Source organism: Nematolebias whitei, chromosome 23, assembly GCF_014905685.2.
Source record: "Nematolebias whitei isolate Nwh7 chromosome 23, NemWhi1, whole genome shotgun sequence".
Classification (NCBI taxonomy): domain Eukaryota; kingdom Metazoa; phylum Chordata; class Actinopteri; order Cyprinodontiformes; family Rivulidae; genus Nematolebias; species Nematolebias whitei.
Window position 1 is genome coordinate 2,442,527 of NC_056520.1, and position 23,566 is coordinate 2,466,092.

The 23,566-nt window shown below is 42.4% G+C and overlaps 1 protein-coding gene across 1 annotated transcript; it reads right to left on the minus strand.

Annotated features, from left to right (window-relative positions):
* Positions 1 to 4,244: 4,244 nt before the first annotated feature.
* LOC119428947 (retinitis pigmentosa 1-like 1 protein) lies at positions 4,245 to 22,556 on the minus strand. The gene is made up of 8 exons (XM_037696657.1): positions 22,439 to 22,556; positions 18,506 to 18,758; positions 17,900 to 18,298; positions 17,558 to 17,822; positions 13,062 to 17,443; positions 11,645 to 12,538; positions 10,669 to 11,577; positions 4,245 to 5,116 (listed from the first exon to the last, which is right to left on the minus strand). The coding sequence occupies exons 2-8, from the start codon at positions 18,737 to 18,739 to the stop codon at positions 4,691 to 4,693; spliced, it is 7,509 nt and encodes a 2,502-aa protein (XP_037552585.1). The 5' UTR covers positions 18,740 to 18,758; positions 22,439 to 22,556; the 3' UTR covers positions 4,245 to 4,690.
* Between the last annotated feature and the right edge of the window lie 1,010 nt (positions 22,557 to 23,566).

The following is a 23,566-nucleotide window of genomic DNA, read 5'->3' on the forward strand; positions in this document are numbered from 1 at the left end:
TAATTGTCTCAGAAATTATTGCAATAAACGATAATATTGTAATAATAATATTGACAATAATTAGTAATTATTGTCATATTTAAGAAGAAAAGTTTAATTTGTTTTGCATGTAGTACCTTTTTTCGACCACCGGATGGCAGTATAAGACTGAACAGAAGGATGGATAGTAAAGGAGCGAGCAGCGTGTCTCTTTAAAAGGTCAGCACTTAGACATGTGTGCAGATGACCTTTTGGAGGCGGTGGGGGGTGTTTTTAAATCACATTTCCGTACTGGAGTAGGTCGGACCCTGGGAAGCAGCGCAGGTAGGTCGGCTACGAGAACGAGGCGTGTTTTCGTGCAGTCTCCGTCCCACCTGACTGCTGAGCGTCACCACACCCTAATTATGAAAAATGGGAGAGAGGCACCTTGACGTGACATGGGCTGTCACTCTTCGGTTCTCAAAATGGTGGACGATCGGTCTGGTTTGAGCTCTTTAGCATTTTTCACATAAAGCTTTTAATTAAAAAAAAAAAATCAATAAACAAGTTCTCAGCTTCTTTTTGCAGAGAAAAACAACTTTTTAGCCGAAGGCACGTGAATTTTGGAGCTTCGAAAAGACGCAAGTTTTTCCCCCCGAGGTCGACTTGTTAGCTTAGCTCGTAGCTTAGCTTCTCAGTTTAGCTGCTTTTAACGATCCAAAAACATGATTTTGGGCAGTTAAAATAGATTTTAAAGAGGGGGTGTCAGTGAAGAGCACAGGAGTTGAGCCTTTTGTCATCCAGTGTCTTCGGTAAAAGAGAGACACGAAGAAACGATAACGCCAATAAATGAAAATTAGGTCGATAATTTTAATTTATCATGCGATTAATTGATTTATTGTTTATCGCGACAGGCCTATCCACAACACATTTTACATTCTTGTTGAGCATGGCTAGTTAGGATAAAACACCTGAATCCTCAGCCTGTTGCACACACTTGAGACACCTAAAGCCAAAGATGCAGGTAAAGTCTTCCATTATATTAATTTTCTAGATCAGCACCTCCAATGTTGAGGCCTGAAAATGCTGGACTGCCCTCTCCAGGTTGGGAGTGAGGTTCTACCTAAAGAGGAAACATCATCTCTAGTTGAAGTATCTCTGGTTTTGTTCACTATTGGAAGAATGGAGCATGAGATTGACAAATTGGTGTAGCTTCCAGATAATTGTGTACTTTGCTCTGGTCTGCTGTGATGAAGAGGTAGATGAGCTGCAAGACGAAGACCCCTGTTTGTCTACATTCCTACCCTCACCTATGGTCATAAATTTTGGGTAGTGGTCAAAAGTACAAGATCACGAACTGGTGGTTGAAATGAGTTTTCTCCACAGGGTAGCTGGGTTTAGTCATCGATAAGAGACTTGTAGTAGAGCTACTGATCCTTCCCATCGAGAAGGGCCAGTCAATGTGGTTTGTGCATCTAGTAAGGATGCCCCCTGGATACCTCTCTAGGTAGGTGTTCAGGGCATGTTCGACTGGGAGGAGACCCTGCGGAAGGCCTAGGACATGCTGGAGAGACTACCAGTATGTCTCTCAGCAGGTCTAGGAATGCCTTGGAATACTCCCAGAAGAGCCGACAGAGGTGTCTGTGAAGAGATGTCTAAGGGTTTGTTTCCCTGGTCTCTGGCTCCATCTTGTGTTGTGTTTGTCTGTGTGTCCTGTCCCTGTTTTTGGCATCTGTGATCACTCACAGATGTCTTCACTTTGTCTAATTGGTGTTTCATGTATTTAAGTCTGTGTGTTTGTCTTTACCCTCGTTCTGGCATTGTCTCCTGTCTACTGGTTATGACCTGTCTGTTCCCTGAGGACTCCCTGATGTCTCATGTAAGTTTTGCTGCCCTGTCAGCTCTTTTGTTTTTATAAAATAAACATTTTATTTTACATTTATACTGAGTCCTTGGCTGCCTACCTGCACCACTGGGTTCACCAGCTCCAGCCCCGTTGTGACAAGTAAAAGCGGCAGATAATAGATGTTTTCTAGATTTCATGTAGATGGGTGTTTCTGTACCCTTTTCTGAAAACGTAATTTCTAGAACATTAAATGCAAACCCGTGTCTCAGTTATAAGACTGAATGAATGTAATGCAAGAAAGAATAATAGCCTATTTCCAAAATGTCCCTTTCTTTAAAGTAGTCACGTTACATCTCAGAGGTTATGTAGATTCAAACAGCTGATCTCTTAGCACAGTAGATTTTAAAGCAAATCTTTATTTAACAATCAGGAAATGACTTGTTCTAAACAAACTGGTTGTCCAAACCCTAAAAATGCACTTCCTTCATGAGGCATGTCCAAAAGTAACTAATGATTTGTTCATTGGTAGTTTTTGATGTTTGTTAATTTAGATTTTCTTTGTTTCTTGTTGTTTTCTATACGTTTCAGTTTTTGACAGTGTCCCCTGTGCTATCAGTTCACTGTTCTAGCAGTTTCTGCTCCTGCCCCGCCCACTCTCACCTGTCCCCAGTTGTCATTTTACTCCACTCATCAGTCCTTGACTACAAAGTCTCTAAACTTTCACTTGATCTTCAGTTTGGCATCGTGTGTTTCATGCCATGTCCAGTTCTCCATGTCTCCTCAAGTTTATTTTATTTTTATTTCTTGCTGCCGTGTCAACCTTTTGGTTTGCTGAATAATCCTTAAGCCTTACTTTACTCGTGTCAGTCTGCATTCTTGAGACCTGCTCACCTCTAGAAACTGATTCCGTCAAGCTAAAACAGTCAACAGAACATGTTTCATGGTACATCATAGATTTGGTAAATTCAGGTAGTTCACCAACAAGTGTTTCTTTTGAGTGTTAAATTAAACAACAACATTTGGCTAGTAGGGGTGTAACGGTACACGTGGGTGTACCTAGCCGTTTCGGTACGGCACGTTCGGTTCGGTCCACGTGCTTACCGTTTCTGTTATTTTTTTCACTCATTAAATTTTATTAACGAGAGATTATGCGCCGCGGAACTAAAATTCCTAAGCGTGTTTCAGCACGGCGCTATTATCTTGCAGCACGCGTAGAATTAGCAGCCTAGCATGTCGTTGTGGCCTCCTGTTTGGGAACATTATGTCTTTCTTGTTAAAAGACAAGTGAACAAATCCAAAGCTGTGTGTCGACGGTGTCTCACGGAGATTGGATCTGCCGCAGGCAACGCGTCTAATTAGTTAACGCGCTTAAAACGACATCATCTGAAAAATTAGTGAGTGGTTTTATCGTCCGATGGAGATGATGTCACTGCAACTAGATCTGAGCTTTTGGCAGAAAATGTGGACAAGTTGGTCTTTTTGGCCAAAAACTTCAAACTTGATGAGTTAAGATTGTAAACTGTTGCTGCTTATTGTTCTGCTTCTGACTGTTATTGCATTTATTAAGATTTTCATTATTGTTAGTATAGTTTATTTATAGTAAAGAGTGCCGTTTATTTAAAATATCATCCAAATGGGTCACTTTTATTTATTTTTATACGAACGTATCGTTTACTTGGCATATTTTCAAAAATAAACGTTTTGTAAGTCTTTATTTTGTCTTTTCTGTACCAGAAATGAACCGAACCGAAATGTGATTTTAGCGTACCGTTACACCCCTAGTGGCTAGTGTTGGCAAAACGAGTCAGAATGAGCACGAGTTGCGGTGAAAACTAAGTGAAAACACTGATTTTTGCTTTAATTTGGATTTGTGTAAAAATGGGTCCATCAATGCACCATTTGGCAACCCCGTAAATAAAATGCCATATAATCGTCCTAATCTACTTCTAAATCAAAGGTTTCTAATAGAAACGTCTTCAGTTTTATTATCTATATAATTTCCTTTGAAATGGACTATTTTTCTCTGCAGCTGCCCTAAAGTTGGGAAATCCCTTCATATAATATTTGGTGTCATTGTAAAGCTTGGGGATTCGCAACGCCATTCCCAATTCTTGGAAAGGGCGTTTTGACCCAAGGGCAGCAGAAAATTAGAGTTTTCAATCTGGCACTCTCATAAACACAACTAGCTTGTTGCCAGATGATAAATCACCGTTTTTCAACCAGTATCGTTTTGATGCTTTTAAGACGGAGAATTTAAAAGTAATTACTCCGTTCTGAAATATTCCTCGTTGTGACTCATTTTGCCAGCACAAAACATGGATCACATGTAAAAAACAACTATTTTAATGCGTACTGTTAATTTCAGAAAGATGCAAGTACACATTACAAATACAGATTATATGGTTGAATACAGTGTAGTTGTTTCAGGTTTCTACGATCATGGGATGTATCAACGGAATTAAATTCTATTCAGTCAGCGGACCATAAGCTCTCAGATGTTTTCTCAGATCACACTCTTGGTTGGTTTTCTAATTATCTCTCAGGCCAAAAGCAATATGTTCAACACAAAGGTACTTCTTCCAGTTATTTAGCTGTCAATAATGGAGTACCACAAGACTTAGTCTTAGGACACACTCTCTTTACAATCTACGTAAGTAGTGTAGGTCAGAACATTCCTGATGCATCCTTGCATTTCTATGCCGACAGTACAGTTGTTTATATCAAAAGAAATGGTCCTAATCGAATCGTCCTACAGCAGATCTGGAGACATAAAAGTGCTTTGAGTGTTCAACAGTCTTAAACTCGAGATAATAATTGAAAATAATTTTTAGCAACACTTCTGAAAGAGAAGTGTCCTTAAGACTTTATAAGATATTTTAATGGTGATCAGTTTTTGATATCCTTCTTGGCTTTGCCTTGTTTGACATTCGATTGGCTGCTCCTGTGGTCCGTGAGACCACCAGCTGATACATTGGCTGCCACTTCCGGTGCTTTTGTGGACTCCACAGGGCTTGAGGTTAAATCTGTGTTCTCGTCTTCCATCGAGCCGGGCTGGGACTCCACAGAGGTCTTGGTGAACTGATGCAGCAGAGTCCCGTCCTCGTTTTTAGCCTCCTCCTCCTCCTCGCTCATTTCTTCAGGCCTGAACTCCTTTACGATGTCTTCGTCATTGTCTTTGCTGTCTTCCTCTTCTCTTGAGCCTGCACCCTCCTCATGTCCGGATTCTTCAGTGCTGGTATCAAGTTTACTGTCATCGGAGTCCTCAACGTCGGCCTCTTCACCTTCGGTCACAGAAGGAGTCTCTCCTTGGCTCTGAGGGTTAAAGAGGATAAATGTCCCCTGTGAGAAGCCATTTTAACTCAACTTTATTGCAAGATGATAGAATTTCTTGAAAGCTTTATATGTATATTTATATAATAGTGTTGATCAAAACATGGGCTACTTTTGCTAGTAGTTCATTGTTGGGCGTAGACAAATTCCCCCATTGATGACAATGTTTTAGCTAAACAAGCGAGAAAACTCATCCCTCTCTCTTCGGAGCTCTAGAGCTCATACTTCACCATAAAAACATAGTTCAGAGTTTAAATGGGTCACAGAAATTTGGGCTTTTTATGACTGAGCTGGCATTTATTATATTTTTTAGTTTTTAAACAATTATGGTTTAGGTTTGATAACTTTTTAAAATTGTACCGCAGCATGTTGACCTTGCAGCGTCAACATTCTAGAATGCATTGCTAGCATCGGCTCAATGCTAGCAATGCATTCTAGCTTGTCTGAAATGTGTTAAGAGTGCTCGTACCCTTCCTATATAGTTTATACATCAAAACAGGTATTTTTTGTCTTCTTTGTCTCAGTGTGTACCTCACTGAGGTACGACATGGTTTTCTCTCAAATCCCCCAATACTGCTGAAAGCACACATCCAAACTCTTACTGATGTATCCGCAGGCTTTTCTCTTTGAGGAGTTTAACTTGTCGTATCTCCTACAAAAACACAGTAAGTGGCATGTTTTTGCCCCTTCCACAGTTTTGTTTTAGTTTTCATTCTTCAGTCCAGTAATGCCTCATCCATCTCTCAGCTCAAGCCTGCTCCTGTCACTCCATGCCACTGCTCCCTTACTCCTCCACAGCAATCAGCACTCATCAGCTTCACCTGTTCACCTGCCTTTATAAGCTCCACGTCCACAACCAACCAGTGCCAGATTATTAAACCTCTCATGGTCCCTGATTCTCCAGCCATTCGTAGTTTCATGCCTGAACCCTTGAGCCTTGTGTTTTGGACTACAATCTCACGCCTGCCTCTTGGATTTATCTCTCTGCCTGCCGCTTGTCTGGTTCTGCTCTGCTCTTCTGACCCTGGTACGACAACTTTTTCTATCCCTTTGACTCTGGATTTTGGATTACCCCTTGGATCTGTTTAAAGAACTCTTTGACTCCCCATGCTTGACCCCTGCCTTGCCGTCTGGATCACGACCCTGGATTACCCTGCTGTTCACAGCATTAAAGACTTCCCTCTGCAGCAGCATTGGTGACGATAACATCACCCTGCCCATCTCTGACAGGTAATTCTCTCCCTACTGCCTGTGAAGACCAGCCACCTCTTCTGGATCCTCTCCCTGGCTGCAGCTGCAATTATCAATAAAACTGTTTTTATTTTTTACTCTTGTGTCTGGTCATTCTGAATCCAAAAACCTAGTTTTGTGACGGTAAGCACATAAAACTTACATATGTAAATGGACTGTACTTACCAGTATATCTTGTCATCTGGACCAGTTCATGTACAACATTTGATTGTTGTGCATGATTGATTGTTTTGCACGTGTTAAAATCCTACTTTAGAGATTCCAACAGGAGGTTGGCTTGAAACACAGGAGTGAAGGCTACTTATAGGACAGATCTGGTTGGCAGGCCGCAGACTGAGGATGTCCTCTGGATGGGGGACAAAACTTTCTCACTTAAAGAAACTGGTCCATATGACGATTTAATCTTTTTTGTTATCTACCCGAATGATTGAGCCTAAAACCATTTATCTTTTTTGTTCTTCACTGGCTCTGTAACGAGGCGCACGCATTCCTTCCTGCTCCCTGTTCTCCTCCTGCTTTTTGCTCTCTGTGTATCGGCGCAGCTCCTATTTTTTACACATCTCCCGAAATGGAAACTGTTTTGAATCTGACCAAATGGACTTTCAACGTATATTACAAATTATTTCAACAAAGCGATAGAGTCCTGGAGAACCCTCATCTGCTCGGATGAGACGCATGCAGCCGGATTTATCTCTGGGGGGGATGTGTCGACCTCTGCTATCGACCGAAGATGCTGAAATTGCCATTAATTGGATTTATGATACAGGTTTCCTGTTTTTGGAATAGTCTGGATCCTGGTTTATCAACATACAAAGAAGACGGCCGCAGCTAATTTGGACCTCGACAGGCTGCTGTCTATGTGAAGGCCTGGTTTGTGCTTTGAGGACTCAAAATCAGCTGATTTACGAGCAAAACTGTAAATTGGAAGTGATTTGAATCGCAGGCCATTTGCGTTTTTGGGACTCGTCAGCATGAAAACACCATCTTGAAGAGGCTCGTAAGCACGGACCAGTGGAATGCACCCTAATCTGGCCATTTCGGACCTTGGAAATTATCAGTACAGACTCAAGGCTGACGGAAAATAGTCTGAATTAATCAACAATTGAGGATTATCTGAGTCTCACCCCAGTTGGCCTCGAAACAGGCCGGCTTAGCAATTTCTCCTGGTAAATGTGTAAACTAAGGAAAAGCTTTGTCTATCGCACCCCCCCCCCCACCCCCTTCTGTGGAGTCTTATCAGAACTGTGCCAGCTGACCATCATCTTATCAGAACAATGGACTATCTGTTAGTGCTTCATGGCACCTCATCCTCTCCTCATGGCTTTGTCCCTTTTTTATCTAAAAAATAAAAGTATTCTGAAAAGCATAAGAAGGCTGCGCTTTGTAGCAGCAGCTTTGTGCAGTCAGTCCATCTTTCGGACGGCTGTACGGACATGTTCTCGTATCTCGGTGCAATGATAATAAAGCTGATTCTGATTGTGATCGCACCTTTATCTAGTCAAGATACCAAACCACTTTACAACACCATCTGTGCCCTCATCCACACAGCACTCTAGTAGATGTCTATAAAAGTAATCTGAATCTGTAGATTAATCAGAGCTTTATCACATTCATACACCGATGGGACACGCATCAGAGGCAATGAGGGGTTCATTGTCTTGCCTATGGACACTTCAACATGGTGGAATCGAACCCCTAACTCTTGCATTGGAGGCTGACTGCTCTAACCACTCAGCCACAGCCGCCCCAGGAAACACATCTGCTACTAACGGTTCAAGAATGTTTTCAGTACAACCTTTGCTCAGTGACTGTTTGAGGCTTACTTTTTAGACTGTTTCTGCCTGTCGTTGTTACCAAGACGGGAGATGCAGGTGCGGCTACCACGGTGATCTTTATAAGCCACTGGAAGCAGCTTTAACATTTTTGTTCTTGAGGTTTTTTAATGTCAAGATCTGTCTCCTCTGTTTTTCCAGTCAGCTTGCCACGCCCATTTACACCTGCTGTTTGCTTCACCTGCCACAGCTGCAGCCGCTTCTCTCATCACCCCTGCCTTTTAATTCCTTCAGTTCTCACCCGTTCCTCAGTAGAGCATTATAGGTTGTCTGTCCGAGTCCTGTTGTCCCTGTGTCTCCTCGTGTTTGCCTGAGCTGGTTTGCTGCTTCAACAGCCCTTTTCCATCTATCCACCCATTATCTTTATCCACTTCTTCCTGTTCTTTTTGTTTTAAAATTAAAATTTAATTCTTTTTTTTTTTAGCTCCTCGTGCTGATTTGCTCCCATTTCTTTTGATTGTAGAAGAGAAAGTACGGGTGTAGAAGTTTTTAAGTTGCTACAATGGCAGTTGTCTCCATTTAAAACTTCTCGGGACGTATTCTCGTTTCGTATAAAAGCAGCGTTGAGACAGATTGTGAGACCGTGCTAGCAGACTTCCTTCATGCGCAGCTCCAGGTTACCGCTAAACAAAACGGATTTGTTCAGGCTGTCTAATTGGATGGGGAGATTATCGTTTTCCCACAGGCTTGGAGTTGGCCACGAGGCTGCAGTGGGTCAGACCGTAACACCGGGGTCATATTCAGAGACTTGGTGCAGTTTTCTGAAATTATTCAGCAATAATCACTGATGTGTTCGGATACATTCATAACTTGATAACCTGCTGTAAATGTTCATTGTAACTAGAACAAGTTAGCAAATTTTCACAAATTGGTTAAAATATGTTCCCAGATGTTTTTTTTTTTTGGCTCAAATGCTGTTGCAATTGTTTTTAGTTCAGCCTTCTTCTTTCGGCTGCTCCCGTCTTCAGGGGTCGCCACAGCGAACTCTCGCACGAAGACTTGGCGATTGTTTTTACGCCGGATGCCCTTCCTGACGCAACCACAAACCACCGAGCTACCACAGCCCTCTGTGTGGAGCAGAGAGCTGCTCTCTAGGGCGCCCGGAGGAGCAGAGGGCGTTGCTCAAGGTCCCAGAGTGGGGCAAAGGGTGGAGGCAGGTGAGGGCGTTTCACCTTTCCCACCCACATTTGATGTTGTCGATCCAGGGAGTCGAATGTGACCTTCCGATCACAGGCCCACCTTCTCTAACCTCTGCACCACCACTCCCCATTGTGGCGTATCATTTGTTAAAATAGGTTTAATTCCCGATTATCAGTTTGAAACGATAAAATTACTCCAAACTAAGGTTTCTTTGTAGATTTCTTTCTAGAGTTGGAGTGGCAGCAATCCATTTTGGTCTTGGTCTACGTCAATGTAGCCGTTACCTGGTCAGTCCGGCTCAAACGTGCGTTCACTAGTTTTACTACTTACTACATGTGTTTCTGTCTTGATACAGCTGGGGGTGTTTCAGGGACACGTCGGCTCAAACTTTATTGTGCTTCATCTTCTGACTCTCAGCAGATTCTATCGAGTGGAAACTCTTCAGATGAAACAAGTTCGATGTGTTCCCTCCGCTAGTTGGAACGACTCTTTGGCACATTTTGCAGCCGAGCCACTTCCACACCATCAAATTAGTCCTTCCTCTCTTATAAATTATGTCATCTGCTTTCTCTTCGCTCGTGAAAGCTTGTTCAGTCACATTCTGACGGTCATGGGCGCTCATTTTGAAAAGAAAACTTACCGCACGTTGGAGATTAGCCTAGCCTGCTACCGCTAACTCCTTCTGGACTCGAGCTCTGCGTAACATCTACGTCACCACGTACTTACGTAGTTGTGTGGCGGCTTTTTCTGTTCGGGTTGAAACTGAAGCGGACGCTTCAACCCAAACAGAAAAAGAAATGCGTCAGTGAAACACAATAATCCTATCAAAAATGTGCTTAAAACTCATATTGTTATTGAATAAAAGTATATCGTGATATATATCGATATCGAATTATTGTCCAGCCCTACCCTGTGGTAAATGCCAAATTTCATGCTCAGTAATCGAGGTAATCCTGTGATAAATATTTTTTAAGATCGTGCTGAATTATTAGGTATATAATTAATGTTTAATGCAGGAGTTCCCAACACTGGTCCTTGAGGAACACCATCCTGCATGTTTTAATTGTTCTCTGCTCCGACACACCTGATTTTAATTAATGGGTGATTAACCGGCTTCTGCAGAACATGAGGAAGTAATTTAATCCCTGAATCAGGTGTGTTGGAGCAGGGAAACAACTAAAACATACAGGATGGCGTTCCTCAAGGACCAGGGTTGGGAACCACTGATTTAATGGGATTCATTCAGTTTCATTGAAGAAATGTTACTCTTTCATTCTTCTGAAGAATTTCTGAACAAACACTTGGTTATACCTGTGGCGAGGTTCTCTCCTCTTCGGATGCCTCTTCATCCTGCTCCTCGCTCTCGCTCTCTGTCTCTTCTTCATGTGGCTCCTCCTCCCCCGTGCCATCATCCTCGTCATCTTCATCCTCAGCCTCTGAGCTGATGTTTTCCTTCTCAGCCTCCTCCACCTGCACTGATTCTTCATTTGCATCATTTTGTGCAGAAGCGTCATCCCCAGATTGGTTGTCTGGCGTTGCCTCCTTCACCGTTTCTTTGTCACTCTCCTCCTCTTCCTCCCCAGTTGTTGTCTCTCCCTCATTTCCGCCCTTCTCATCGTCTCCCGTCTCCTCTCCTGTCTCATCGTCTGTGCAGTTGCTTGTTTCTTCTTCTTTGCTCTCCTCTTCCTCTTTGGCAGACAGGCAAGTGCATCCCCCTTCCTCCTCCTCTCCATTTTCAGACGTTTCCTCTTGTTCACTTGTTTCTCCTTCGTCCTGCTCCTCATCTTCCACACTGTTTCCCACCTTTTCCCCTCCTTCCTCACTCTTGTTTTTTTCCTGTTCTTCCTCCTCTTCTTCCTCTGGAATTGTCTCCTCTAAAACAACTTTAGCTTCTATATCCTCCTTGGTTTCTTCTTCCTCCTCCTCTTCCTCAACCATTTCCAAATTCCTTGCCTCCTCCTCTTCCTCCTTCGTAGGTTGCGGTGCTGCCACATTTGCGGGCACCGGGCTTTTCTTCAGCTGAAGGATCTTGCGAAGGTCGAACTCCATCAGGATGGGGCATTCGGCTGCCAGCGAGTTCTGTTTGAGAGGCCGAGTGGCCATTTTCTTGCGGACGCAAGCGTCACAGGGGCAGTACTCATCGTCACTTCGCTGATCACTTCCCGTCATCTCTTCATCGCTCACACAGTCTGTGGTTTTAACGGATTGATTCTTCATCACCTGAAACAGAAATCAGTTGTGAGTTTCACATCTTCAAACTTGAGTTAGGAGTAATTAGGATCTTTACCTTCATTATTCGACGCCTCTTCTCTGTCATGGTGGAGTCCCTGGAGATGCTCGCTAACTGAGGCGGCCGAGGCGACACGCCCACTTTCCCGGCTCGACTTTGAATCTTCTTCATCTCGCGTTGGATGCTGCTCTGGATGCGCCGGCTCACCTCGTCCCTCAGCTCAGAGATCATGGTGTCTAGGAGGAGGCTATCAGCCAGGTCCCAGCGAACCTTGAACTCTGCCATGGTCTGAATGTAGTGACTCATGAACTGCTTCTCCAACTTATTGAGGAGGTGAAGGACCCAGACTGGATCAGGGTCCTGTGAAAGTCTTTTGGACAAGGGTGCTCGTGAATGAGAGTCTTCCTCTGTCTCTCTTTTGTTGTCTGTAGGGAATTTGAAACCGTCATTGGTAGTGTTCTTCTCTGATGATGAAGTGTTTTCAGTGGTCTTTGGACTCTCTAGACTTTGAGGAACTGTAGTTTGGTCTTCACTTTTCCTTGATGTATCTTCTTTAAATGTCTCCTCACGTTCCATTTCAATGATATTTCCAATTTTGTTCGCCTTTTCTACTGCCTCTTCTGCTTTAGCACATGTTTCATCTTCTCCTTGGTTTCCATTTCCTTTACCTGATCCATCTGACCCACTGCTCATACCCACTCCAGATGAGGACCTTGGTGGTGTCACTTGCTTTGAGCACCTATAGTCCTTGGTCTCCAAGGCCTCAATGTCTCTTGGTTCAGTAAGCCAGAGTGACTGAAGAATGGCCATGATCTCCTCATATTGCTGTTTATGTTCTTTTTGTTGATAACTGCCACAGCCCACTGCAGGTTCAATAAGTTGGAGCTGAGTCAAACTGTCCAAAAGGCCCCTGGCTGATGTGCTCAGCCTACGACCATAAACTGGGGATACCTAGACAAGACAGCAAATGTGCAGATGATATGTACAATAATTATTTCCACGTTAAAGGAAATGATAGTGTTTAAAGTATAAAAATAGATGCTTAATTAAATACATTATTTTACCCCCTAAAAACTGATTTTAAATATTTGACTTAATGAATCATTGATCCCTTTGTGCTTCAAAGTCAACAGAAGCAACTTAACTGTTCTAAGAGTAATGCTAAAGCTGGAAATGAGCAACTTTGATGGCTTTAGTTTGCTAAACACCTTTTTGACTGATGAATAATGTTGCTATTCTCACTCATCTACTACTTTCTGGCCGATATGTCACGCCAGTATTTCTCGCTGCAGTATCAATGGAACCAAAGAAAAATTCCCAAAAAAGTACAACAGTAGGAGTTTTCAATTCAGATTTTGGAATGATTTTGTCAAAATAAAAGAAATATTTAATAAAAATAATACCCCAATACTTAAAACACTACTTGCATTATTCTGTTATAGAACTTCATTTATTGTCAACGTAAATGTCTTACCTCTGGCATGCTCCGGCATCGTCCAGGAGAAGAGCTCAAGAGAACTTTCATCACTGCTGCAGAACACTGCCAGTTCTTAGAGTGGGGAGAAGTTCTTACTGAATCACCTAATGTTGGACCTTCTGCTTCACAATCAACTTTGTGCTCTTTGTCTTCTTCCTCTTGAGGCTCAACATTGTCATTGTTGCCGTCCTTCTCCTCATCAGGGCTAATCTCTGTTGCTCCTATCTCCTGTCCGGGGGTTTCTACCATCTGCTTTGTCCTCTGATCATCTTCTTCCTCATTTAAGTCATTGTTAAGAGCGAGGATGTTGCTGTTGGCAGGAATACTCTGGAGCCAATCACTAACAACTTCATTGGGGGACTTGTTGGGTAGGCATTTCAGTGTAAGTTCCCCCACACCCTCCTGGTCCTTCATATGCCTACTTTTCTGAGACCCCCCACTTTTCGCACTCTGAGGCTTGCCATTGGTTTTACTGGACTTTGAATGGTGGCTGTGTTGGTATTCAACAGGTCTAGTTTCCCTCAGCAGATCACCACCAGACGGGGAGCTTTCAACACCTACTTCAGTTTTACTGCTTGGTCTGGGGTTGTGTATGGGACAAGGACTTGAGGATTTGATTGAAGTTTCTTTCTTGGAGTTGGGCACCCTGTTGCTACCACCCTCGCTTCCTGTCAGGGACTTCGTCTTGTGACTTTTGACTGGACAGAGATCTGATTTGACTGATTCATGATTCACTTTACATGGCTTTGAAGACTTTCTTGATTCTGACTGAGCTGAAGCCGTTGACTCAGGCCTGTGTTTACTGGGGCTTTGGGAATAGATACTCTTGTTTTGTGGAATATCTTCCATCTTGTTGATCTCGCTAGGTGGTATACTGGTATCCCAGTTTTCAGCATCCGTATTTGAAGAAAATCCAGTTGTTCCTTTTGTGATATTTTTAACACCAGCCCTTGATGGGGATTTTTTCCGAACCATGGCATTTCCTGAGACTGCCGACGAGGTCCTGTTGCTCAGGGTATCCGTTTTGCTTGCATTTGTTGTTGACGTAGATTTCACACTTTCTGTTTCTTCTATGTTTGGATTTTTGGTTGAACCAGTACTGGCACTTTTCTCCTCGGACATACCATCAAGAGTTTGAGCTGCAGCTTTGACACTATTACAACAGGATTTATGAGACCTGTTGCTTTTAACTGAATTTGCACTTGCTGCCCTTTCGGTGGTTTGTTCTCCACTCTCTTTATTCCCATCATTGCTTTCTGTAGGTGTTGTAATGGTAGGGATGTCAACTGCTGGAGGATGAGCTGCAGTAATTTCTGTTTCACCATCTGACACAGTGGATTCTGATCTCACATCTTCTTTGACAGAGGAGTTCTCTGGGTTCTTACAGACATTGAGGGTTGCTGTCTTCACACTGCCTGTAATCTTACCCTCTGCCTGGCTATGAAAAGAAACACCAGATTTGCCACTGTCTGAATCACCCATTTCTTGATTTTCTTGCAGCCCAAGAGAGATTGATCCTGAGGAGTTGCAACTCAAAGGTATCTCTGTGCTTCCTGATTTTTTCCTTCGTCTTTTTGATGACAGAATGCTATAGGCTCGTTCCGAAGCTCCATCATACTTTTCATCTTCCTGATTCTCTCCTTTTCTTTTATCTTCGTGTTCTAGTGCTGATACTACTCCACAGCAACATTTGAAGCTGCCTTTGCTTGAGGTTGTAGAGTGAAGTCTTAGTTCACCACCATCAGGTTTTGGTAAAAACTGCTGGGGCTGAGAATGTTCGGGGGAGGTAGATTTGGATGATTGGGTTCGGGATGAAGGTCTTCTTCTCGGCGAGAGTGATTGGCTATGAGAGTCTTCAGTAGATTTACATCCTGGTGCACTATTGTTCACATTTTCCCCTGCTTCTACAGTTTTAATGACAGCAATGTCGGCCATTTTGTTATTGCTTGGATTGTGTAACGCAATACTGGATTTGGCCGATGCAACACTCAGCTCGCATTCTTTGGTGTTATTTTCCTCCTCATTGGGACTTTCTGGTGTTTTAATGATAGCAATATTTGGACTTGTAAAATTACTGCTTGAATTTGACTTGTGAGAAGCACCAGACTTCACTGAAGTTTTTGACTTTACAGACATGACACTTTCCAGGTCTATTTTATTTTCCATCGCATCCCCATCTGTCTTAGTCATAGTAACATCAGAATCCTGTTGATTTGGAGATTTATGTGTGCGATTTGATTTGTGGGACTTGGAGGACTTAGCAGAACAGTGCAATCTATCTGATACCGCGCTTGGAGATCTGTCCGCTTCTATGTTTATGTGAGACTTTGCAGATTTATCAGACCTTGCACTGGCCCTGGTGTCAGATTTTGAATTATTTGACAGCATACTTTCTGGCCTCGATTGTACCTCTTCTGTGTTTTTGTTTTCATTTTCTTCTGCATTAGCTGTCATTTTTAAGCTTTGAGAAAATACCTTACCATACTGACTACTGTAAGTTGATCCTTGAGATGTTCCCGACTTTGTAGAAACATTTGATTTAGTTGATTTATTTGATAGGAGACTTTCAGCCTTTCCAGACTTGGCAGAAGCATTTGACCTAACAGAGAGCATACTGGGAGCTCGTTTTTCTGTGTCACCTTCTTCTGCAACTTTGTCTGATAACAATGCTTCTTTAGTACTTTGCGGAAAGTTTGTTTTTCGGAACTTGACTGAAGTGCTGGATTTGTCTGACAATGAGCTGCCTGTTCTTTCTGCAGTGGTTTCTTCCTCTTCATCCTCTCTCAATTTGATGACAACAGCTTCAGCTGTGCATTTGGACTTGGCATACATAGGAAATAGGTTACACTGAGCTGACATTGTACTGGGGCTTCTCTCATCGTCTTTTTCAGCTGCAACACCAGAGATACCCTTACATTCAGACTTATGTGTCATGTTTGACCTGCGGCTTGTAGATGAAGTAGAACTTGGAAGCCTGCCTTCATCTTTTCCTCTTGAGTTTGGATTGGAAGTTGTAGAGATGACACTTGGTGCTCTCACTTCCAAGGGGTTCGGTACAGCAAAGACAGGCCCATGTTTCCAACCTCCACAATTTGAGCAAACATCAGATGTCCATGACTTCTGGGAACTTTCTGAACGTCCTGTGTGTCGAGATAAGCCAGAAGCGGCCCTGTTTATGTCTTCAACTTCATTGTCAGCTGCCCCTTCTTCCTCTGATCTAGGTTTGCTGATATTAGACTTAGAGCTGGGCACTCGGTCTGACTCATCTGCTGCTCCACAGTGGCAAGTAGAGGCTGCAAACAATACCCTGCTTTCTGTCTCATCATTTTCCTTGTGATCCTTCTGTTTGACAGAGCAGACTGAATTGTCAGAGATGTTGCTTGCTGGTTCTTTATCCAAGTGAGCCACAAGGGTTGGTGATGGGGGTCGTTCAGTTCTGTTGGAGCACTGAGAAGCACTTAGTGGCAGACGGTCCTCATCATCATCATCATCCTGGTCCTCTTTCAGTGACTGGAGAACATGCGAGGAGCTACTGACTGCAGACAATGGGCGGTTTTCGTCTTGCTCTATCATTAGCTCACCCTCGACTATCTTTGTACTTTGTGGCAGAAGGTCAGTGTCCATGGCAACCACTTCAGTCCTACTGCAGCACCGACTAACTTTGCAGACCTCTACTTGAGTGTCCCCATCTTGGTCCACCTCTACTCTGTGCTCTACCCGCTCCATCACAGACATCTCTTTCTGGACGAACTGGCCCTGCTCTGAACCTGAGCCACCTGAAGACCTGGAAAGCCGTGCTCGGCAACGAACCATTCTCCTTGAATTGCATGATGAGGATGAGCTTGAGGAGCGTGTATGTCTCATCATAGTTTGGTTGGGCGCATGTGTGGGTGGGACAGGATGGTGCTTTTTAGTTGAGTTTTCCCACAAGTCAAATTGATTATTTTGGCTCTGGAAGCAACGGGGACAGTGTTTCTCTGCCAGTGCTTGTATTAAAGGTTGGCTAGAGTAATCCATGCCCTCATACGAGGTGGAATCAGGGTCCGAACAACTTTCCGATTGGCTCTGTTGCAGGTAATGGGGCTGTGTTTGGCTGAGGGGGCAACAATCATTAGTCAAGGAGGGGGATTTCTTAATTTGTGTGGACCACTGTATGGTCTCCTCATTTTGGAGGCGAAAACGCACCCTCATCTCAACTGAAAGGCTGCCATCTTTATTGACTAGAACACGCTTTTCAATATCATCATTCATGATAGAAGGTCTAGACTGAGAGCCAAGTCCATAAGACTTTTCAGAAGACACAGAGAAACGAGTTGAGCGATTTGAGGAATCGGACCGAGGATGGATGATGCTCTTCTTGGTCTCTAAACCAAAATTATCTGAAAAACACAAGAATACATGTGATATAATGTTTTCTTCCAATTTAAGCTATTTCGTACGACAAACAGATGTTGTGGAAATGTTACTTTTAAAACTTTAACCAAACTACTTACTGTTCTTCTTGTTGTCATGTCCTTCATCATATTCACTGGATCTGGACTGAGCTCCATGAGGAGGAGACCTCACTCCTTGGGTAGAAGGAGATCGGGCCCCATTTCCAGGAACCCGTGTACCAGGACCAGGAGGCTGGCAGCCAAGGCCAGGTAGTTTTTCCTCTGAGGACTTTCTGATGAAATTAATGAGCATGGGGCTGAAGGATTCCCGACCAACGCACACCAACACAGCAGGACAAGTCATCAGGCTCTGCACGCGGTCAATCTAGAAGCAAATATATACAGCATGAGTGCTTTCACAAAACTCTCCGTCGGGTACATAACCAAATGCAAGAGTTATACCCTGCGTCCTTCTGCAGTGTAGAGCTTGCGGACATGAAACTGCATCACCTCTGACGCCTCATCTAGAAAAGCTTTCAGGCTTCTTGTTGACCTTCTGCTCAGTACAATGCTTCTCCTAATGACTGGCTCGCTGTTCTTCACCAGCAGGATCTGTCGCTGCCTGTAAAGCAAATGTAAATGGCCTGGGGGTGTTGCAGAGGAGCTTTCAGGCCGCAGGGGCCTCCGGCTCTGATGGTACCAAACACCTTGGCGTTTGCTGGCCAGCTCCATATTAATGGGCTTAGCTTGACGCTGGTCAGAGCAGAGGTAGCAGCCACCATCTTGGAGCTGTTCTAGGTGTTTGATGGTATGCCTGCCTTGGGGCGTGGTCACGGTCCGCACTCCAAACGGCAGGGGCACCTGTACATAAATACCTGTATCATCACACATGTACACACTGTATAAATGCACATGCAGTCCCATTTTTTTAAAGGTGTTTTGATGCAGCAGATCAAGAAAAAATGAGTTTTCCATGAAAATGACAGCTGTAGATAGTTAAGAGCAGCAGAGATGCATCTGAAAAGTGAGCTTCAAACGAGATCTCTCCACCTGAGCCATTCCACTAACCTTTTGAGAAAGGTCATCCAGCAGGGCGTCGAAACATTTAAAGCTGCGCTTGTGAATGGCCATCCTGACACCCCCAAACTGGCTGTCGCCGCTTTTGTAGAAAGTGATTCTCTTGGCCGGGATGGCCGAGGTCACATAGGAGATCCGTGGATTGGAGGGAGGGGGTGCAGGGAAGGGTGTGGCATGTTTAGACGGGGGTTGGGGATCCCACAGCCCTGTCTGGTCTGAATGCATGCTCTGATCTCACATGCACCTGCGGAGCAAAAGCAAAACATGCAGCACTGACTTTAAAATGTTATTTACAAGCAAACATTATTAAAAGAATATCTTTTGTCTTCGTCAAAACATCAGTGTTCATCTACGGTTCTATTTTCTTTGAGGTGTTAAGCTTTGTTCATGCCGTTAAACCTTCTAATCACTCTTACACAGTCACAAGTCCTAATCAGGATGTTTAAATGAGGATTCAGGACATCCATTGACAAAACGTTCCAACACAGCTGAGCGTTGAATGCACCGTTGGGTCAAACGGGGGAACACATTTGGTCATCATTGGTGTCTATTTTAAATTAAATTTATTCAGCCAGACAAAATGTGAACCTATTCTACATTCACTGTTAATAAATTACAGCACAGCTGTTGAAACACAAGATCTTCCCTTTAGTTAGATTTAAAACAGAACTAAAAACATACAACTGTAATAAAATATAAAGTGATAACATCAAATGAAGCGGAATGTGTTAATATAAAAGTTTAAAGACCAAGCTTTTCCCCACCTGTTATTTTTAGTAGCGTAGCCTAGCACACGTATAGAAATCCTATTTGTGTAAGACGCAAAACTTTCTGTCCTGCTTCTGAACAGGCTACATAAACCAGCTTGCATAATCTAGTGTGTAGTTAACCCTCCTTCTGCCCTTGGGTCAAAATGGCCCATGAGACCTCAGTCTTAAAACTGAGGTCTCGTGTCTTTATAACAGTTAAATTTAATTTTGTAGTTTTTTGTAGCACTGGTCCTCACAGGGATACAAAACTGTATTATTCTCCAGACAATTCTGATGGGTTTCCCAAGGCAAGGCAGTATTATTTATATAGCACTAGGGATGCATGATATTATCGGTATGGTATCGGTATCGGTCGATATTAGCGATTAAAGTTAAATATCGGACATCGGCCATTCCATCAAAATAACTCACCGATATAAAAGGCACAGTTTTTGTTGTGACAAGGATGTCTGCAGCGCCAGCACAACGTTATGACATCACGCACAGATTTGTGAAAATTTACAAATTTGCACTGTTCGAGTGTTGTCATTGTGTTAGAGAATAAATGTCATGAATAAATTTGACATTAAACATAATCCAAGTTGAAGAGTTGCATCATTTTCAGCCCATTTTTTGGCATCTGCATTTGCTAACAGGCCAAACTGACAAAAACCACGCAGAATAATTTAGTATTTTAATTCCACAGCAGAGACAGCTGTGTAGTCTCTGTAAGTAGGTCTACGGGGAAAAATATCGGTATTGGTATCGGTTATCGGCATATCGACTATCAGCCAAAAATCCAATATTGTGCTTCATTATATAGCACAGTTCATACACATAACTCAAGGTGCTGCACAACAAGAAACAAGAATGACTGGACTGTTTCTAGCTTCAAATCTATTGGTAATTTGTTCCATTTGTGTGTGTCATAATAGCTAAAAGCTGCTTCTCCATGTTTGGTTTTAACTCTGGGCTCCACTATTTGACCTGAACCCTACTAGGTTCATACTTCATTACCATTTCACTCATTTATTCTGGTCCAAAACCCTTTAGTGGTTTATATGCTGCACCATCAATAAAACCTTAAAAATATTTTCTATGGCACCATCTGCTCCTAAAAACAGGTCTCTCTTGAAAAAAAAGTTCTCGTGACTCAATGAGACTACCTGTATAAATAAAGGGTAAATGAAAAAAAAAAAGTTGGGAACCAGTGTAAAGATTTAAAAACTGGGGTAATATGCTCAGATCTCTTAGTTCTGGTCAAAACTCAAGAGAGTCCAGTTAGAAAACCAGTTTACTGGATATGAAAGCATGAACAAGCTTCTGCTGGTCTGTTTGGGATATAAAACCTTTTAGTGTAGCTATGACGTTATGATCTTTGACTGATAAAAGGCTGTTTTGAAGATTGATTTGATCTGACTTCTGAACGTCGGATCATAATTTAGCAGCACACCAAGAATTTGGACTTAATCTTTGTTTTTTAAAGACAATAACTCAAAGTATTTACTAACAGCAGTTCTTTTTTTTCTTTAAAGTCAAACACAATTATTTCAGATTTGGTGTGATTCAGCTGGAAGAAGTTTTGGTTCATCCAAATATATATATTTGTTAAACTGCGTCATAACAATGCTACTGAACTGTAGTCATTTGGAGACATTGTTAAATATAGCTGTGTGTCATCTGCATAACTGTGATGGCCAGCATTAAATTTCTGCAGAGCCTTACTTAATGGTAGTGTAAAGGCTAAACAAAAGTGGTCCTAGAACTGACCCTTGAGGAACCCCGTGTGTCAAAGTCATTGAATCCAACTTTTAACTCCCAATAGTCACAAAAAATATCCGCTCCTTCAAAATGGACTTGAACCATTTTAGGACACTGAGTCCTACCTACGTTTCCTGCCCGTTCAACAATATGTTATGAATGATATTTTCAGTTTTACATGCAAATATAAAACATTAAAGTTGAAAAGGTATAAAATTTGCGAAATATTTTAGCCCCAATGAAGAATATAACTAAAATACAGCAAGTTACAGAAGTTCAAACAAATGAAGCCTGGAAATGAGCAGAAAATAGTCCAAAGGAAGGTATGTTCTTCATTTTTACCAGTGTGAACACGGGGCCAGTAGCTGCGATAACATTTGATTATCTTTGTTAAAAGGTGAATGCATCAGCAGGATTACCAGGATTTCTTGTCCCTTGAGGTTAAACTTTGGGACCAAATTACTGCTCTTCGCTGCAGACAAGCCCAACGTGACACCAAGACTCTTAATCCCTCTTTAGCTTTGTGATGATTTCACATTGAAGGAACAGCTTAACCTTGTATTTAGCCACAATTTAATATCTAAATAAATCATTTAAATATTCTTCAGATGAGCTTAAAACTCAGAGTTTTTTCTTGCTTCGTTTTTATTGCCTTAATCTGTAGATATCAAAGTTGCTAAGCAAGTTAGCCAAAAATGACTTATCCTTTCAAATCTTGAATATTTTCACCCAAACCATAAACTATGGTTGGCAGCACAGTAAGCAAAAGTGATAATTTCTTTCTAAAACTGTTTCAAGTTTCAGGCTAAATGCTGTCCTGACATGTAGAAAAAGTTGCATGGGCTAAAAGTTCAGGTTTATACAGTTAGCTTACTCCACGTACACACGGGTTCTTTCACAAATAACATATAAAACTGGTCTAATAACATTAAATCTTTAAAATGTCAGCAAAACACAGGGTTTTTGCCCCAAAAGACCAAGGTAAGATGGATAGATGTACTCATGGATATATACAGATGATAGATATTAATACAAATAACGCAACTGGAAAAACATTACATCAGTAGATTGATTCATTAGATAATTAGCAATTATCTATTGTTTGAAACCATAAATTCCAATCACTATTGCTAATTTTACGAATACCATTGTATCACATCCCCCTAGCATTGATCAAACAGGTTAAGACCCATTGGAAAAAATATATAATGTAGAGGTTTGATGCAACTCATCACTGACGCAATAACTATGGACCATTATTAAACACTTTTAACAGCGTTTACCACTAAGGCACTGACATTTTTCCAACCACATCTAAAGCATAATTTGCAAACACAAAATCATGAATTAAACAATTATAACGGCCTGTAGATAAAGGTAATTCTGCGCTGTAAAGTATAGCCCTGATACTCACATGTCCAGGAAACATTGTCCAAAGTGATGTGGGAAAGTTCAGAGGAAACGCGTGGTTTGAATGCAGGGTCTGACCAGTTCAAGTGTGGCGTTAATCTCCAGCCTGAGTCATGCACTCAAGTTCCACAGAGACTGTGGTTCAGAGGCTCTCAAAGTAAAATGGCAGCCAGTAATCAGGGTCAAAAAGGAGGGAGGGGGGCGGATGGACCTGGAGGAACGAAGCTAAGGATAGAAAGATAAGCCTACTTAAGAACCTGTAGGAATGGGGGTGGGGCAGACTATTGATGAGCTGAGCTGGTCGTAGGCCAGAAGAACAAACTCATTTGAAATTAAGATGGCAAGCTTTGTAACGACACGGAGAGAAATAATGAGCAAGTACATAAATGATAATAGCAAATGAATGAAAGTTGGGTTGCACAGAGCAAAAAACAAAAAAACTGGGAAGGAAAAGAAAGCAAACAAGCCTCCCAACGGAGGTGAGAGATGTGTTTATACCTCTGAATGTATGTTTAAACTGAATGTAGCTTTTGATTTTAAGTAAGAAGCCAACGCTCACCGTATTCTTTGTAATTGCCAGCAGGTGGTCACTACCGTGCTTGCAAAAGAACGGGAAAATTAAGACTTCTACAAGTGCCACGTGGGCTTTGATGTAAGGCTAACTTGCAAATTTGTTAGTTCCTTGGTTCATCACAACTGCAGGGATATGACTTTTGATCTGATATTGGTTCGGTTCAAGCAGAAAATCTGGGGTTGACTGAACACAAATTGCTCTTTGTGTTCTCTCTATTGTTTGTGGTTGTCCAGTGAGGCTTGTCTTCCAACATGGCGGCTATTACGGTGAGTATCATCTCAGAGCGTACACCTATCCTTATGCTTTCTTCTTTCTCTCCAGCATTTCCCCAAACTTTCTAGTCTTGTATTTTGTAGAGAAAGGAGTAGGCTGTTATGAAGGAAGGGTTTCCGTAAGCCAGCCTTTAGGTGGTGACCAGTGTTTGGCTGCTTGTTTGGGGGACCTGCAATGCTTTTTTCACTTGGACTGTGGACATGTTCACCATAAGAGCATTTAAAGACATTTTTTGGGGGGGTTGAGTGGGTTAGTCTACCCGGAGGCGCTCTCTCTCTCTGCTAG

Bases quoted from the DNA above. Each gene is read 5' to 3' on its own strand.
- LOC119428947 (XM_037696657.1), bottom strand. From the start codon at position 18,739: ATGCATTCAGACCAGACAGGGCTGTGGGATCCCCAACCCCCGTCTAAA. The intron at 12,539-13,061 runs GTAAGACATTTA...TGTCTTGTCTAG, and splicing joins GATGCCGGAGCATGCCAGAG to GTATCCCCAGTTTATGGTCG. The intron at 11,578-11,644 runs GTAAAGATCCTA...TTTCTGTTTCAG, and splicing joins AGAGGCGTCGAATAATGAAG to GTGATGAAGAATCAATCCGT.